Consider the following 18,602-nt stretch of genomic DNA (forward strand, 5'->3'; position numbering starts at 1 on the left):
TGCCTAGTCTGATGACCTGAGTTTGATCTAGTGGTGGAAGGAGAGAATTGACTCTTGACTTCTGACCCCCACATGTGCGCGCGCGCGCGCGCGCACACACACACACACACAGTAAATAAGTGTTAACAGCAACTATAAAGGCCATTGTCACCCTGTCATGTCTTATACACAATGAGACTGCAAGCTAGCATGTACCCCGTGTTCCTGAACTCAGTGCAGGCCGGGTTCGTCCCCACCCCAGACTCAAACAGCCTGGCCCTGAGCTGAGCTCGGCCCCACCCCCACTCCAGTCCGAGCTCAGGCTGCACAGCCTCATCCCCGCCCCTTTTCTGAACCTCATGTCCATCTTCCACCTTCAACATCATGTCCAGGCTTGCTTTTCTTTTTTCTTTTCTTTTCTTTTCTTTTCTTTTCTTTTCTTTTCTTTTTTCTTTTCTTTTCTTTTTTTTTTTTCCTTTTTCAAGACAGGGTTTCTCTGTGTAGTCCTGGCTGTCCTGGAACTCACTCTGTAGACCAGGCTGGCCTCGAACGCAGAAATCCACCTGCCTCTGCCTCCTGAGTACTGGGATTAAAGGTGTGCCACCACACCCAGCCAGGCTTGCTTTTCAAAAAACACCCACCTCATCCACTCAGGCAACCTGCAGGGACCCTTCCCAGCTGTGGTGGGCTGTTGGGCATCTGGGCACCTTGAAATTTTAGAATCATCCTTTGGATCTTCCATCCTTGAATGGGATTGTCCCTGTGATTCCTCTCATTCCCCTCTCTGTCTGTGTCTGTCTGTCTGTCTGTCTGTCTGTCTCTGGAGGAGGGGCAGTCAGACAGCTTGTAAGAGTCAACTCTCTCTTTCCACTGTGTAAATCCAGGGGGTTGGTGGCAAGTGCTTTTATATGTTGAGCTGTCTCCCAGACCCTCAATTTAGAGAACATGAGTTTTGGGTTAGGACCTATGCCCTTGACTTCTAAAACAAGTGTATTTCCAACTGAGGTCACATTTGGAATATTGGAACACTGAAAGCCGTGACTTTGCTAAAGGGGACACAGCCAACCTATAATCCCACCCCCCTCCATCCTCAACCCCACTCCCATGTCATACCCCAATGCTCCTTTAGCATCTCTCTCTTCCTGACCTGTCATCACCACGTTGTTCTTAGTCCTGTGACCTGCGAGACCACTTAGCTGAGAAAGCCAGGAAACCCGAATTCCATCTCCAGAATCCAGGGGAAAATAGAAGGCTTGGAGAGATGGCTCAACCATTAAAGGATAGATAGGCTTGCAACCAAAAATATAAAGATACGGATTCAATTTTCTTTCTTTCTTTCTTTCTTTCTTTCTTTCTTTCTTTCTTTCTTTCTTTCTTTCTTTTTTGGTTTTTCGAGACAGGGTTTCTCTGTGTAGCCCTGGCTGTCTTGGAACTCACTTTGTAGACCAGGCTATTCTCAAACTCCACCTACCTCTACCTCCTGAGTGCTTCGGTTAAAAGCGTGCACCACCACTGCCCCGCCCTTTCTGTCTGCAGTACAGGAGAGTGAATCTATGGTTTTCTACCCTTTTGTGTTGGGGATGTTTGTTGTTATATGAGCTTGCCTGCATGTATGTCTGTGCCCCATGTGTATACAGTGCTCTTGGAGGCCAAAAGAGGACATTGGCTCCCCTGGAACTAAAGTTTCAGGCAGTTGTGAGGACCATGTATGTGCTGGGAACTGAACCTGAGTTTTCTGCAAGAGCAGCCAGTGCCTTTAGCTCCAACAGTCTCTCCGGCCCCTGTTTGTTTTTTTTGAGAAGGTCTCACTGTGTAGCTCTGGCTGGCCTGGAACTCACACTGTGAATGAGGCTAACTTTCAGCTTAGGGGCAATCCTCCTGCCTCTGCCTCCTGAGTCCTGGGATTACTGGTGTGCACCACCACACTTGGCTCTTTTTTTTGTATTGTTTTCACAATTTGAGACAGAGTCTCACTAAGTAGCCCAGGATGGCCTTGAATTTAGGTTTCTTCCTGCCTCTGCCTTCCCAGTAGACAGGATGAAGCATCTGCTCCCATGGGACCTGGCTTTCTTGTTCAGTCTGCAAATCCCAATGGCCAGCTCACTCCATAGCTAAAATGTCCCCTGTCGCTTTGCCTTCTCCCCAGCCTCCCCCAAACTCCGTCCTACTCCCCAGCCCTGTGCCAACACCCCCTTCATTTCAGCCCCACCCCCACTTCATGCATCAGAGTCAGGGGACCTTCCTGGAGCCTCTTCTGTCCTCTGATGCCCTCCACATCCTGGACAGAGGCTATTTCAGCTCCGTCTCCCTGGGGACTGGGAGGGCACTGCAGAGAGGTGAGGAGGGGGTGACTGGAGCCCCCGCCTTCTGGAAACGGATGGGCAGAAATAGCCCAGCTCAGGAAATAGCTTCTCTGCCAGGGAGGAAGTGAAGGGGGGGGAGGTGTTGAGGGTAACTCTTGGCCAACGGGAGCCTCCTTCCCCTTAGCCTCTACCTAAGTCCTCTCAAACCTATGCCTCCCCTTTCTACAGTGAGTCTCATCTTTGTAGAGTGTGACCTTGCCCTCACAGCCATCTTACCCTAAAGACCCCATTTCCGCTCAGTATAGGTTATTCCCTGCCCAGCCTGTCCCTTGCCCCCTCTCCTATGGCTCTCGATTCTTAATTTTCTCTCACTCCCCTCCCCCACAAGCTACACCTGAGACCCTTCCCTGTGTCCCAGCCCCTTCCTCCACCCGGATATGTTTTCCCTTCTTGTGGCCGAATGCTCCTCCATCCTGGGCCACTTCTGTCACTGTTCCCTTCTTCTTCACCCCGTTCCCCTAACTCCCTCACCTCCTGCTTCCTGCCTGGGCAGCTCAGCCTAGCCTGGCGCTCAGGACACACACAGCCCAGGGTAGCCTGGAACTCAAGGCAATCCTCCTGCCTCTGCCTCCCAAGTGCTAGGATGACACAAGACCACTCCAGCTTTGCCCGGTGCCTCTTCTCTTCTCGATCTGTGTCACCTGCTGTTCTTGTGGTCTCTGCCCCCCAGACAGATTCATCTCCAAAGCCCCTGGCCTCAGTCCTTCATCTTCTCCCTTCCAACTTCGACTTTCCTCATCTTATTCTCTTCTGGGGACGCCCAGTCTTTGTTGTTGTTAATTTATTTTGAGACAGAGACTTGTATTTCCTAGAACAGCCTCGAACTTGCTAGGTAGCCAAGATAGACCTTGGCTTTTTCATCTTCCTGTATCCACCTTCCCAGAGCTGGGATTGTAGGCAGCCCTCTTCCTCCCTTTCTCTCTCTCCCCTCTAGGCGCACACCCGCGTGTGTATATATATGTACGTATGTGCCACAGTGCACGTATATGTGGAGGCCAGAGGAAACCTTGCCCGAATCAGTTCTACCATGTGGGCCCTGGGAATGGGGAAGAAACTCGTTAAACTTGGATGGTCGTTAAACTTGACAGCATGCACGTTTGTCCACTCCATCTCATTTGCCTGTTTGTTTGTTGTGACTTGTCCTCAACTCTGTAGCCCACTCTCATGAGTGCAATTGCTGAGGTCAAAGGCAAGCGTCACCCTCACTCTCATGTTGGGGGGAACTCATTTTGGGTGGCAAGCCCTGACTCTCTCCTCATCCCCCGCTTCTCACTTTGCGGGTACTGGGTATGTGCCCCGCTTCCTGACACCTTTTCTCTCCCCACCCTGCACAGTGCTGGAGATCCTGGGCCTGATCCAGAGGCGCGAGCTGGCGCGAGCGGACGAGCACATCCTGGAGCTGGAGGCGGAGGCGCCGACGGCGGAGGCCGAGGCGGGCGCGGGGCGGCGCGCGCGGGACGTGGCGCTGCTGTACGAGGCGCTGCAGCGCGAGCTCTGGGCGCTGGTGCGCGAGTCGCTGGCTTCCCCGGGACCCGGCACCGGCGCGGTGTCGCAGCTGGGCCTCGTGCTGCTGCAGGAGGAGGCGGCGGACGCGCGCCGCGGCCCCGGGGCGGCCCGCAAGCTGCGCACGCACTGGGCCGAGGCGGTGGCGCGCGCAGCGCGCGAACGTCTGGAGGAGGCGGCGGCGCCGGGCGCGCGCGGGGCGCTGGCTGGGCAGCTGGAGGCGCTGCGCGCGCGCCTGTTGGAGGACGTGGCCGCTGTGCGCGGACGCCTGGCGCCCGCCTACCCTGCGGGGCTGCGCGCCGGCGCCGTCTACCTGCGTGGCTACCACGAGGCACTGGCCGAGTGGCTCGGGGCGGCCGCGCGCCGCAGGCTCCCGCTGGCGGATCGTTATGCGCTGTTGCACTGGCACAATCATGTGTACCCCAGGTGAGCCCGGGTCGCCCCGGGACGCGCTCACCTTAACCCCAGGCACCTTGTTCAAGATACTGGATTTAGGGATTGGGTTTCATGTAGCCCAGGTTGACTTGAGGTTTTCTGAGACAGGGTCTTGCTCTGTAGACTAGGCTTGCCCTAAACTCAGAGATCCGCTCGCTTTTACCTCTTGAGAGCTCCTATAAAAGCGAGCACCGCTGCACCCAGCCTTTTTTCTTTTCTTTTCTTTTCTTTTCTTTTCTTTTCTTTCCTTTTTCTTTAAAAAAAAAAAAAATGTTTGTTTCTATGCATGTGTATCTGGGCCAAGAGACCAGAAGGCACTGTGTTCATCTAGAGCTGAAGTTATACAGCCCAGTGTATGCTGCCCAATATGGGTTCTGGGAACCTCTGCCAAAAAAAAAAAACAAACAAACAAACAACAACAACAAAAACCAAAAAACCACAAGTGCTTTTAACCACTAACCCATCGCCCCAGCTCCTCCTTCTCCTCTCCCCCCTCCCCGCCCCCAACTAACAACTATCATTGGCTGCGGTGCTGACACCTCAGAAACTCACCTTGAAAAGATCCTCCGCTACTTCCCCTATTCTTTCATTCCTTTTGTCGTAACAAGTTGACCAGAAGCAACTTAAGGGAAGAAAGGGTATATTTCAGCTCACAGGTCACACTGTCCCTCAAAGAAGGACACGAGGGTAGAAACTCAAGCAGGAACTTAAGGCAGACTGGCTAACTGTTCCTTTCACACAGCATGACCTCTGACCAAGGAATTCACAGCCAAGAAAGTGGAGCAGAAACCATAGAGAAATGCTGCTTGCAGCCTGACAGTCTGCGTCTTGGCTAATTATCTAACTCAGGACCAGCTGCCTAGGGAATAGGGCCACCCACAGTGGACCGGGCCCTCCTATGTCATTTAACAATCAGGACATTCCCTCAGAGACTTATCTAAAAGTTCCTTAGGAGAGGACTCTCCTCTCTGGGTTTAGGTTTTGTTGAGTTGGCAGTTAAAGCTAACTAGGACATCCCTAATGCTGGGATTACAGGTCTAACACTCTAATGCTTGACTTATTAGACCCTAGCAAGTGTGGGACCATCTATATGACGTTGACCCTCATTGACCTTACCCTACTCATGTCCACCCCTACACCAGTCTCAGAACCTCGGTAGATTGTGCCGATGGCCTTGGGGTTCCCATCCTGGCTGGCTCTTCTTTATTCCCTGCATCCGAGCACTCATCCCCCCAAAGCCTGGGACATTAGCACTGTCTGTACACAGTGGCATTCTGCATCTCAGAGCTTTGCCTCTTGGGGACCTCAAATCTTAACGCCGTGGTCCTTCCAGACCCAGACCTAGAGCACCTGGTATGTTCTCATTCTGAGTTCTCAGCGCCATTGTCCACAGCCCTCCTAGTAACTCAGTGCTGCGGATCCATCTGGTCCCTGATGAACTACTCAGGACATGAATGGGACCAGCTGTCCACCATAACAGTCCCAAGATTTTGGCATTGTAAATCTCTGTCCCATCGGCCCTCAGTACTACTGAGTCTTAGAGTTCTATAATCCAGCAGGGTGTGATGGCCCATGCCTGTATTCCAGGCACTGGGGAGGTAGAGGCAGAGGGGCCACAGGACATCCAAGACTATAGGAAAGATCCTGTTTCAAATAAAATAGAATTGTAAGGACAAGCGAGGCACCTCAGGGGTGAAGATACTTATTACACAAGCCTGAGTAGGGACCCTGGGACCCGTGGAAGGGTGGAAGGAGAGAGCAAATGTCACAGAGGTGGCTAGTGACCTCCACATGCACGTGGCATGCCTGTCCCCCTTAACCATGAGTACATGCAATAGGTTTTAAGATAAGGAGATCTCATGAAGCTACAAGGTGGCTCTCACCTTAATCTCAACACTCAGGAGGCAGAGGCAGGCAGTCTCTGAGTTCGAGGCCAGCCTCCTCTACAGATTAGTTCTAGGACAGCCAGGACTATACAGAGAAACCCTGTCTTAAAAAACAAAACAAAACAAACAAACATAGTCTCTCTCTCTCTCTCTCTCTCTCTCTCTCTCTCTCCTGGGAATTAAATTCCAGCCTTTCATGTTCTCACATACTAAAGCAGTCTGCACTAAGCTACAACCTCAGCCTTTTTAAAATTAATTATTTATTTATAATGTAAGACAGAACTTTAGTCTGTAGCCCAGGTTGGATTTGAACTCACTCTGTATTTCAGGCAAGCCTTGAACTTCCAATTTTCCCTTTTCAGCCTTCTAAGTATCTAGAGAAACAAACCTGTTAGGTAGATTTTTGCTTTGTTCTGTTTTGTTTTTCGAGACAGGGTTTCTCTGTGTAGCCCTGGCTGTCCTGGAACTCAGTCTGTAGACCAGACAGGTTTCAAACTCCCAGAGATCCACCTGCCTCTGCCTCCGGAGTGCTAGAATCAAAGATATGCGCCACCACACTTGGCTAGGCAGATTTAAAAAAAAAAGATTTATTTTCTCTTTAGTTTTCTCTCTCTCTCTCTCTCTCTCTCTCTCTCTCTCTCTCTCTCTCTGTGTGTGTGTGTGTGTGTGTGCATGTGTACATCTGTGGCAGCCAGAAGTGGGGGTTGGACCCCATGAAACTGGCCTGGCAGGCAATTGTGAGCTGCCCAGTGTGGGTGCTGGGAACTGCAATGGCAGTAAGCAGCAGATTTACAGCTCCTTCAGCCAAGCATGGTAGTGCTGGGGTGCCTGGAACTACTGCACTCCCTTTGTATCACTGGGCTTCATCAGTGTTGATTGACTGCCCCACACTGTTGAGTTCTGTTACAGCACCATGGGCCCTTGCTCCCAGTTCTAGAGTTTTGTATCTATCTATTAAGCCTCTGACTCTTCGCTTGGACTATCCTTGTGTGTGTGTGGAGGGGGTGTGGGGATTGGAGAGTATGATACAGAGATAACCCCACCGGGCTTTGCTTTATACCCTCCCTGGGAAGAAAGAAGTTAGCCACGTCCAAATCAAACATCAGAGAATGAAGGACTGTGACAAAATGAGGTCCCTGGAGCTTAACATAGTCACACACAGGAGCAGGAGAATCTTGAGTTCAAAGTGAGCCTGGGCTATGTAGTGAAATCCAGGCTAGCATGGGCTACACAGTCCCTTAAAAGGATGAGAAGCTCGGAATGCTGTCCCAAAAAGAGCAGGAAGGAAAAGCTGGTAGCCATTAGAATCCTTGTCAGTGAAGTCTCAGACTATCCATGACAGGTAGAGGCAGGATATGGGTCCGGAAAGCTCTTGGAAGCGATAAGGCATGGGCTAAGAATCAGAGGAAGATAGCATTTCTGAGTAGGCAGATCCCACAAGGAAAAGTCTTCTGAGGGTGCGTGACTGGGAGGTGGGAAGCAAGTGATGGAGATGTTGCTCAGTTTGACTGAGAGGGGCGAGTGCGAAGCTGGGTTGGGAAGCCCCCACTTCCTATCCCCACCCTCATCCCCAGCCAGGTGAGACAGTGGGGGAAGGGAGCCTCCTCCTGGCGAAGCTGATCCTGGGCAAGACTTCCCCTGTCAGCTTGTCAAGCCCCAACTTGACAGCTGTATCTTGCCCGGACACCATCCATCAGGGGATCTGACTCAGAGTGCTGGAGCCAAGGGAAACATAATTCTAAATGCTTCCTTTGAGAGATGTGGAAGGCTGGCCCGAGAGAGGAAGGGAGTGGCCCAGGGTCGCCAGTACCAAGGCGGTGGGGCACGTGGAGGGGCCCAGGGCCCAGCCCCACCTCTCACAGACCTCTCTGTCTCTTACTTCCCGTCGCAGGGAGATCCTGGGCCTGGTTGACTTGGTTGCCTTGGAGAATGGAGAGCTGGGGCCCCTCCTGTCTGCTGGCACACTGCGGGGTCTGGAAGATGAATGTGTCACAGACGTGAAGGTACCTCCAAAGTGGCCACTTGGGATGGGGAGGGGCTCTGTAGAAAGAGGGAGGTCACAATGGACCTGGAAGGCCTCCCCTTGCCCACTAGCTGTTTCCCTTTCCCTGTGGTGACCTGAGTTCTGTCTAATGGCCATTGACACACAGATTCATAGCAGACCTTCCTTCCTTCCATCTGTTCTCCCTCCCTCCCTCCCTCCCTCCCTCCCTCCCTCCCTCCCTCCCTCCCTCCCTCCCTTTTCCACTCCCCCTTCTTTTATCTCTTTCCCTGCCTTCTCCCTTTCCTCCCCATCGTTCTCTCTCTTTTTCTCTCTTATCTCTTTATTCTTAACTTTTTTCTTTTGACACAGAGTCAGACTGACCTTGAACTCCTTATCCTCCTGCCTCAGCATCCCCAGTACTGAGATCTCTGCCCACACCACCATGCCTGCTGTTTCTACATTCTATGTCTCTTCTCCAGCATACTACCCCACAACTCAAAGAAATTTGATAAGTTCAGACATTTCATCCCTAGTAGCAAGAGGAAGCCGGGCACAGCATCTCATGTCAAGGCCCGATGCTCACAGGAGCCCAGCGTATACATAATGTGTCCACACATCTGTGCAGAGAGAGCAGCAAATGGCTCCTTCTCACTGCTGGCACATCTGTAACTCTAGCCCCCAGGAAGCAGAGTGAGGCAGATGAGTTCAGGCCAGCCTGGTCTACAGAGTGAGTTCCAGGATAGCCAGGGCTATACAGAGAAATCCTGTCTTGGAAGAAAAAAAAAAAAGAGCACTGACTGCTTTTCCAGAGGTCGTGAGTTCAATTCCCAGCAACCATATGGTGGCTTACAACCATCTGTAATGATGCCCTCTTCTGGTGTGTCTGAAGACAGCTACAATGTACATTAAATAAATACTTTTTTAAACTTAAAAAAAGAAGAAGAAAGGGGGCTGGTGAGATGGCTCAGTGGGTAAGAGTACCCAACTGCTCTTCTGAAGGTCCGAAGTTCAAATCCCAGCAACCACATGGTGGCTCACAAACATCCGTAATGAGATCTGACTCCCTCTTCTGGAGTGTCTGAAGACAACTACAGTGTATTTACATATAATAAAAATAAATAAATCTTTAAAAAAAAAAAGAAGAAGAAGAAGAAGAAGAAAGGAAAGAAACTCTAAAAGCCAACTCACAGGGTTTTAGTCTGTCATCCTCAACCCCAGACAGGGAAGGAGGAGGCTGGGGAGTTTCTGGCTGGCTTCTTTTCCCAAGCACTGCTTTGACCTAGGGGTTTGTGGGTTGAACCCAGAACTTCACGGTGAGGATGGTGGGAGGAGAGAGCAAGGTCCCAGGCTGCGCCTGACTTCTGCTGGTCCATCCCCCTGTTGCAGGCTCAGACCCGAGCAGCCCTTCTTCGAGTGTTGCAAGAAGATGAGGAACAGTGGGGCAGCATGGACTACCGACCCAGCAACCTGGCCCAGGATGTTTGTGAGGTGGGAAGAAGAAGGTAGGCTCGCCCCGCCCCTGAGAGGGGAGGAAGACGACCCACAACGTATCTCCTTTCCTCCTCCTGGTCCACACAGCTGCTAGAAGAGCACACGGAGAGAGCACCCCACATCAGTCAGGAGTTCGTGGAGAGAATGGCTTACTGCTGCCTGGGAGGTCTGGCAGAGTTCCTGCAGAGGTGAGGGGCATCGGGGAGAGGACGGTCTGACGGACTGGCCATCGGGATCCGGTTCACTCTGAGCCGGTCAGGAAAAATGGCGGCAAGAGGGTTCAGTAAGCTGTGGACCAGAGGACTAATCCCAGTACCCACTGTGAGGTAGCTTGCAACGACCTGTGACTCCAGCTCCAGATAGATCCAATATCTATAGTCTTCCTCAGGCACAGAGACACATTCGTACTAATAATTAAAATTAAACGAATCTTTAAGAAGAAGAAAGAACAGAAAGGCAACAAGAATCTTGGAGGTGGGGCTGGTGAGATGGCTCAGGGGGTAAGAGCACCCGACTGCTCTTCCAAAGGTTCGAAGTTCAAATCCCAGCAACCACATGGTGGCTCACAACCACCTGTAACAGAGATCTGATGCCCTCTTCTGGTGCATCTGAAGACAGCTACAGTGTACTTACATATAATAAATAAATAAATCTTAAAAAAAAAAAAAAAAAAAAGAATCTTGGAGGTGTGGCTCAGCACTGGAACACTTGCCTAGAATCCTCCAGTGAGGGGCTGGGGGCGTGGCTCAGTGGTAGAGCTCCTGCCTAGAATCCCCCAGTGAGGGGCTGGGGGCGTGGCTCAGTGGTAGAGCCCCTGCCTAGAATCCCCCAGTGAGGGGCTGGAGACTTGGCTCAGTGGTAAAGCACCTATCTCAAATATATATATGATACTGGGGCTCAAGAGATGGCTCAGTAGTTTAATAAGGGGCTGGGGGTATTGCTCAGTCCTAGATGGGTTGCCTAACATGTAAGAATCTTGGGTTCAGCGGGGCGGTGGTGGCGCACGCCTTTAATCCCAGCATTTGGGAGTCAGAGACAGGCGGATTTCTGAGTTCGAGGCCAGTCTGGTCTACAAAGTGAGTTCCAGGACAGCCAGGGCTACACAGAGAAACCCTGTCTTGAAACAAAAACAAAAACAAAAACAAAAAACCAAAAAACCCCAAAACAACAACAACAACAACAAGATTCTTGGGTTCAATCTCCAGCACTTGGGGTGGGGGTGATTGGAAATAAGAACAGGAGGGTCAGAGACACTGGGGAGCAGGATCTGCTTTAATTGATAGGCTGGATGCCCGCATGGGACCCTGAGCAGCAGAGTGTACCATCTGTGCCCATTGCCTTCTTTCCTGCCAGCTTCCAGCAGCGAGTGGAACGATTTCACGAGAACCCAGGGATCCGAGAGCTGCCCTCTGACACCTACATCAGCAGAACTATCTCGATGGTCAACTGCGGGCCCCCCCTGAGGTGAGAGCATCCCTGGGGACAGTGTGTGGAAGTCTTGGGTGACAGCTGGATTGGGGGAGGTCCCTGAGTGGGTGTCATTGAGCTTGAGAGAGAGCACGTGTAGAACTTTAGAGGCGTGGTATCTGGCGGACCTTGGGGAAACCCATGACTGCGCAGATTGTGGCGTTCATCCAGTTGAGGAGAACATTGATGGGTTAGAATTGGAGAAATGAAGAAGCTATGCTGAAAGAATGATGGCGATATCGCTCATGAAGGCCTGAGTGTGGATTCCCAGCAGCCATTGTAAAAGCCGGGCAAAGGGACACGCATCTATAACGTCAGTGCAGAGTCCAGAGACTCTTGTCTCAAATGACAAGATCGGGGCTGGTGAGATGGCTTAGCTGTTTTTCCAAGGGACCAAAGTTCGATTCCTAGTATCCACATTCGCAGGCTTCCAGAGCCAAGGAATCTGACGCCCTCTCCTGGCCTCCAAAGGCACATGACACAAAGGTGGACATGGACACACATGCAGGCAAAACACCTGCACATATAAAAAATGTTAAGCAATTGAAGAAGACACCTGATGATCACCTCTGGCCCCCACATATACATGCGAAGAAACACTCACATAGTGTATATATTGTATATTGTTTTATATATAATATATATAGTATACATATGTGTATTATGTATGTGTGTGTGTGTGTGTGTGTATATATATATATATATGTATATATATATACACACACCACCACCACCACCACCACCTTTCTTTTCTATTAACTTGCTTAAAATTTAACTTTAACTTGCATTTAATTTTGAGACAGAGTCTCTTTATAGCTCTGACTATCCTGGAATTTACTATGTAGACCAGGCTGGCCTTGAACTCACAGAGATCTACCCTATTCCACTTCTCAAGTGCCCCGACTAAACAGATGTGACCCAATGCCCAGCCACATATAATTTTAAATAATCCACTTATTGATTGGGTTTAGTACAGGGTCTTGTGTGTCCCTGAAAACAACCTTAAATTTCTGATCGGTCTGCCTCTGCCTTTGCCTGCATGTGTATCCATGTCCACCTTTGTGTCATGTGCCTTTGGAGGCCAGGAGAGGGCGTCAGATTCCTTGGCTCTGGAAGCCTGCGAATGTGGATACTAGGAATCGAACTTTGGTCCCTTGGAAAAACAGCTAAGCCATCTCACCAGCCCCGATCTTGTCATTTGCGACAAGAGTGTCTGGACTCTGCACTGACATTATAGATGTGTGTCCAGGCATTTATGGGCATTGTTTGTTTATTATCACACCTGGGATGAAGCCCAGAACCCAGAGCTTGCTTACTCAGTACACACTGCTGCTGAGCTGCACCCCTTGAATGGCTTTTATAAAACTGGAGAGTCAGGTCAGTGAGAAAATCACTTGCAGCCACACATGATAACCCAGAGTTCTGTCCCTGGGATCCCTGTGGTAAAAGGAGAGAACTGACTCTCTCAGGACGTCCTCTGAACTTCACACATACGCTATGGCAGACGTACCCTATAGATGATGATGGTGATGATGATGGTGGTAGTGATGGTAGTAGTGGTGGTGGTGGTGGTGGTGGTGGTGATGGTGGTGGTGGTGGTGGTGGTGGTGGTGGTGGTGATGGTGGTGGTGGTGGTGGTGGTGATGGTGGTGGTGGTGGTGATGGTGGTGGTGGTGGTGGTGGTGATGGTGGTGGTGGTGGTGGTGGTGATGGTGGTGGTGGTGGTGGTGGTGAACAGGCTGGCAGTGAGAAGCCTCTTTACCCATTATTCTGGCCCATTTGGAAGAAATCAATATCACTAGTATCCCCCTCATATATTCTGACAGATAGGTACACTTACCAATGCACTAAAAAAAAAAAAAAAAAAAAACCCATAAGTATAGCTGATTGTGGTGGCACACACCTAATCCCAGAGCTCAGGAGGCAGAGGCAGGCAGATCTGCAGAGCAAGCTCCGAACCACTTGTCTTGGTGAAGAAATATCTGGAGACAATTTGCCCTGGGAGAATGGGGCCAATCAGTGAGGCAGAGTAAAGTCTCCTGTAGTAGCCATCTTTGTTCAGAGCCTCAGGCGATTCATATTCTAGGGGCTAAGAGTCACAGGAATAAAATGTCCAATCACAAGGACAAACCGCATTTGGCGGGCAAGCCACACACGTGGTCAAAACATGTTTTTCCATAGAGGCATAGAAAAGAATATGAGTAGCCAGTTGTAATAATCTGAAGTGAACTCACTTCAATCCACTGCATCTGGGAGAGGCACGCAAGCGTAATCCAGGAACAATTCCGTGTTTTGTTTTGTTTTGTTTTAAAAGAAACTGCTATCACAAGACTCTTGGTTTCTTAGAGTTCTCTCACAAGCAATCAGAATTCTCTTCACAGTATATATAATTAAATATTTTATTGTGTATACATATGTATTGCTTTTCTGTTTGGTTTTTTTTTTTCCCACTGATGACAATCCAATCCAAGCTGTAGCAGGCTAGGTAAGAGTTTTACCCTTTCTGTCTTTCAGAAAAAGATTTATTTTAGTCCTTGTGTGTGTATATGCCTGTGTGTGTTTCCACGTGTGTGTGTGTGTGTATATGCATGTGTGTGTATGCACATGTGCATGAGTGTGTGTGTGAATATGTGTATGTGTGTATGCATGTGACTGTGTGTATGCCTATGTGTGTTTGCATGTATGTATATGTGTGTGCATGTGTGTATTCATGTGTGTATTTGCATGTGTGTATATATGTGTTTGCATGTGTGTATACACATGTGTATTTGTGTGTCTGTGTGCATGTGTATGTGTGTGTTTATGCACATGTGCATTAGTATGTGTGTGTGAATGTGTTTATATGCATGCCTGTATGCACATGTGTGCATGTATGTATATGCATGTATGAGTCTGTGTATGCGTGTGTGTGTGTTCACACATGTGCATGTGAGGACAGTCCTTTCAGTGGTCAGAAGAAGATGTGGGATTCCATGGAAGTGGAGTTACGGGTGCTTGTGATCTGCCATGTTGGTGCTGGGATCCAAACCTGGGTCCTCTTAACCACTGAGCTATTTCCAGCCCTATTCTAGCAAGTCTTAAGTCACCCTGTAGCCCAGGCTGACCTTGAACTTTGCATCCCTCTGCCTCAGCTTCTTCGGTAACTGGGATCACAGATCTGCTACCCCAGGCCCAGCTGGTCCCAGCATGGGTGTTCAGGTTTTAGAAGGCCTTGACTCTGAGCCTGTTGGTCCCCACAGGTCTCTGGCTGAGCGACTGGCCAGGGTGGGGCCCCCTGAGAGTGAACCGGCCAGGGAAGCTTCAGCCATCGCTCTGGACCGTGTGACCCGACTCTGCCATCGTGTCCTTGCTGAATTGTTGTTCCAGGAACTACAGGTGAGTAAGGTGGCGGCCCTGGGGTGAGGCTGTGCCAGGATGGGTTGGCATCACTCTCCACACCCCCAGTTCCTTCTAACCCATGACTCAGCATTCGGGGAAGCAGGGGTGGGGGACTGGGAATGATGGCCGTGTTGGGACTCTTTGAGGGGAGAAAAGGGGGGCATAGGAAGGAAGAGGTGGGAGGGCATGGCTGAGTGGGATGGACTGAGAGCTGCCAGCATGAGATGGCTTGTGTACTGCGTTGCCCTCCGAGGTCCCACAAATTCTTGACCCTACACCCCCAGGGCCTCTTTAAATGCCATGAGGGGGTGGAATGAACAGACCCTATGTACCCCATCTCCACTGAGAGGTCATCCTAGGCCCCCAGCTCCCTGGTAGAAAAAGCCAGAAGCCTCGCCATCGCCCCAGGCACCCTGGTTAGCTGTTCTGAGACCTCATATCCTCCCATCTCCGAGTCTCCGGATCAAATCCCCGCCCGCCCCTGAGTCCCAGGCCTTGGATTCCCTCTGCTCCGGTGCCCCTTCCCTACCTCATAGCCCTGTGGCTCCTCTTCCTTGCTACTTTCAAATCTTTAACTCAAAAATGTCCGATTATCCCACTTAAAATACAGCACCTTGTCTGTCCAGCCATGGTGGCACTCACTTTTAATCTCAGCATTTGAGAGGCAGTTTGAAGCCAGGCTAGTCTACAAAATGAGTTCCAGGCCAGCCAGAGCTACAGAATGAGACCCTGTCTCTAAATACATACATACATACATACATACATACATACACACACACACACACAACAGGATGGTGACTTATCAGGGGGTGTGCTAGCATACACTTGTACTTCCAGCTACTAGGAAGGCTGAGGCAGGAGGATCCCTTGAATCTAGGAATTCAGAGTCAACCTGTGCCATGTAGCTCCACCCCCATCTGTTGCAAGAGGGGAAGGAAGAAGAGGAGGAGTTCAGGAGATTCTAATACTGACTCCCTGCTGCTTTCTCTCCCAAATCACTTACAGCAGCAGGATAGGCCAGACCTTTGCTTTCCTGCCCCTTTAAGGAGCTGGAGACCAAGTTCAAAGTTTCCCATTCTAGGTGGGTGTTCAGCCCCCAGCTCCTCACTGAGGGATTCTAGGCAGGGGCTCTACCACTGAGCCACGCCCCCAGCCCCTCACTGGGGAATTCTAGGCAGGGGCTCTACCACTGAACCACACCCCCAGCCCCTCACTGGGGGATTCTAGGCAGGGGCTCTACCACTGAGCCACGCCCCCAGCCCCTCACTGGGGGATTCTAGGCAGGGGCTCTACCACTAAGCCACGCCCCCAGCCCCTCACTGGGGGATTCTAGGCAGGGGCTCTCCCACCGAGCCATGCCCCCCAGCCCCTCACTGGGGGATTCTAGGCAGGAGCTCTACCACTAAGCCACGCCCCCAGCCCCTCACTGGAGGATTCTAGGCAGGGGCTCTACCACTGAACCACGCCCCCAGCTCCTCACTGGGGGATTCTAGGCAGGGGCTCTACCACTGAGCCACGCCCCCAGCCCCTCCCTGGGGGATTCTAGGCAGGGGCTCTACCACTGAGCCACGCCCCCAGCCCCTCACTGGGGGATTCTAGGCAGGGGCTCTACCACTGAGCCACGCCCCCAGCCCCTCACTGGGGGATTCTAGGCAGGGGCTCGACCACTGAGCCTCCTTTCCAACTCTCCACCGGAATCCCTGTCTCATTATATTGCCCAGGCTAGCTTGGAACTCACAGAAATCTACCTGTGCCTGCTTCCTCAGGGTGGGATTAAAAGTGTGCATCACCATAGCAAGCTTGACGCCTTTTTTTGATGTGTGTGGGTAATTGGGACACGGTCTCTCTGTGTAGCCCTGGCTAGCCTGGAACTCAACATGTAGTCCAGGCTGGCCTCCCCCTTCCCAGTATCAGGCTTCCAGACAGGAGTCTTTGTTTTTAGAAAGGTCCTTTGCCTTCGCCTTCACTCAATGCATGTTCTGAGATATGAAATTAGAGGCACGGAAGGTCTGAGAATGCTGATAGGCAAGAAAGGAAGGGAAGGAGCGAGGTTAGGAGATAAACCTGGCACTCGATCACCGAGGAGGCAAAGCAGGAAGGGAGACACATGGAGTCAGAGGGGGCAGATGTGACCACTTAGCCTGTACACTTGCCGACTTGTGCACACATACAGGTGACTGTGCATGTGCAAGCACAAATGCTGGTAGGGTGGGGACCTGGCCCTGTTGTCAAAGGGAAGCTGACTCCCCCCCTCACAGTTCAGGAGGCCTTGCTTGTTCCAGTCCTACCCCCGGGCCAGCCTCATCTCTCCAGTCTCTGGTATGCAAGAGTCTGGACTTTGGGGTCACACAGCTCCCCAGAACACGTGTATTAAAGGCAAGGCGTGGCCTAATTCTTCGTTGTCACGTTGTGTAATTGGGAGTTAGCCTGGGGTACCTGATGCTCTGGAAATTAAGGATTAGGATATCGGCCGGGCATGGTGGCGCATGCCTTTAACCCCAGCACTCGGGAGGCAGAGGCAGGCGGATTTCTGAGTTCAAGGCCAGCCTGGTCTACAAAGTGAGTTCCAGGATAGCCAGGGCTTCACAGAGAAACCCTGTCTCAAAAAACCAAAAAAAAAAAACCAAAAAAAAGGATTAGGATATCACTCACTGTAGGCATACATTTTTTGCAACCTGCTTTTAATAAGTTCAATCTCTCCTCTACCCAGCAGAGGTAGTGGAAGAGGAAAGTTATTAGGATGTGGGGGAATTGGGCCTGTTCAGCAATAGTTCTCAGGAGGAGAGCTTGATCTTCTTTGGCAGCAGTTCAGTCCCATAGCAAACACCAAACACAAATCAGCCGCTACAGTCCAGTCCTCTAGGCAGGCAGACAACATGCACGAACCAGCAGTCAGATGCAGTTCAATCCTGAAGAAACTGCCAGGCTCACCAACTGATCCAGGGTGAGGTTGTGGGAGTGGCAAGCTGCCTCAGGAACTTGGTGAGAAGTTTCTCCCGATGGCTGCATTACCACAAGATGAGCTCAACATTGTGTAAGGCAAACCAATCCATGCGCGTCATTCACGAAGGATAACAAGGCAGAGCCAAGCAAACCAAGGCTCAGTGCTCATCTCCCACTGTCTGTGGGGTCATAGCTATACAACTTCATCACAGGTCCCTTTGCGTGCCCACTATAGAAAAACATCCCTTCACCTGTGTCGGCTTCAGGAAGACAGTCTTTCACCTGTCTGCTTTAGCAAGACATCCTTTTACCTGTGTCTCCCAGCAAAACATCATCTGACATAACTGACTTTCCAAACAAACTAGAAGTTGCCACTTTGACTCAGTGATGGAGAGATTGAATTTATAATGGTAATAATCAAGCAGGGTGTGTTAGTACACACCTTTAATCTCAGCGCTTGGATCTTGGAGTTTGAGGCCAGCCTGGTCTACAGACAGACTTTGGGACAGCAAGGGCTACACAGAGAAAACCAAAATGATGATGATGAAGACACTGAACAAAGTTATGAAAGTCCTAATAGTTTTTGAAGGAGGGCTCCCAGTTTTTGTTGCCTTTAAATAGGGTTTCACTCTGTCTGAGACTCCTTAAGTGGACCAGGCTGGCCTTGAACTCACAGAGATCATGCCTGCTTCTGCATCCCGAGTACTGGGATTAAAGTCACCATGCCTGCGTGAGTGCCAGGATTAAAGGGGTGTGCCACCACCCAGCAATGGGTCTCTAGTTTTCATTTTGCACTAAGCCCTGGAACATGATGCTAATGGTCTCTGGGGACACATTGATCTCTGACACAGTTCTCACAAGCTCATGGCTATCAGAACTCTACACTATCGCCAGCTAACATCCTCAGTCCTGAACTGTGGATCTCCCCCTCCAGGAAGCCAATTGCTTTTGTTTTTGTTTTTGTTTTTTCGAGACAGGGTTTCTCTGTATAGCCCTGGCTGTCCTGGAACTCACTCTGTAGACCAGGCTGGCCTCAAACTCAGAAATCTGCCTGCCTCTGCCTCCTAAATCACTGCCACCACTGTGAATGTGCCCTGACAGTACGTAAATCCCAGCAGTTGGGGAGCTAAGTCCTCAACCATCACCATCACCATCACCATCACAGGGCCTTTG

General features: G+C 50.8%; 1 protein-coding gene across 1 annotated transcript in view; it reads left to right on the top strand.

Moving 5' to 3' along the window:
- The window catches only part of Exoc3l2 (exocyst complex component 3-like 2), a 33,476-nt gene that overhangs the window by 6,965 nt on the left and 7,909 nt on the right, over positions 1 to 18,602 (top strand). The window contains exons 3-8 of the mRNA NM_001370800.1: positions 3,677 to 4,271; positions 8,058 to 8,169; positions 9,537 to 9,638; positions 9,729 to 9,829; positions 10,995 to 11,105; positions 14,348 to 14,483. Coding sequence (NP_001357729.1) covers positions 3,677 to 4,271; positions 8,058 to 8,169; positions 9,537 to 9,638; positions 9,729 to 9,829; positions 10,995 to 11,105; positions 14,348 to 14,483 — 1,157 coding nt within the window. The remainder of the gene's footprint in view (positions 1 to 3,676; positions 4,272 to 8,057; positions 8,170 to 9,536; positions 9,639 to 9,728; positions 9,830 to 10,994; positions 11,106 to 14,347; positions 14,484 to 18,602) is intronic.

The sequence above is a fragment of the Mus musculus genome, chromosome 7, assembly GCF_000001635.26.
Source record: "Mus musculus strain C57BL/6J chromosome 7, GRCm38.p6 C57BL/6J".
Classification (NCBI taxonomy): domain Eukaryota; kingdom Metazoa; phylum Chordata; class Mammalia; order Rodentia; family Muridae; genus Mus; species Mus musculus.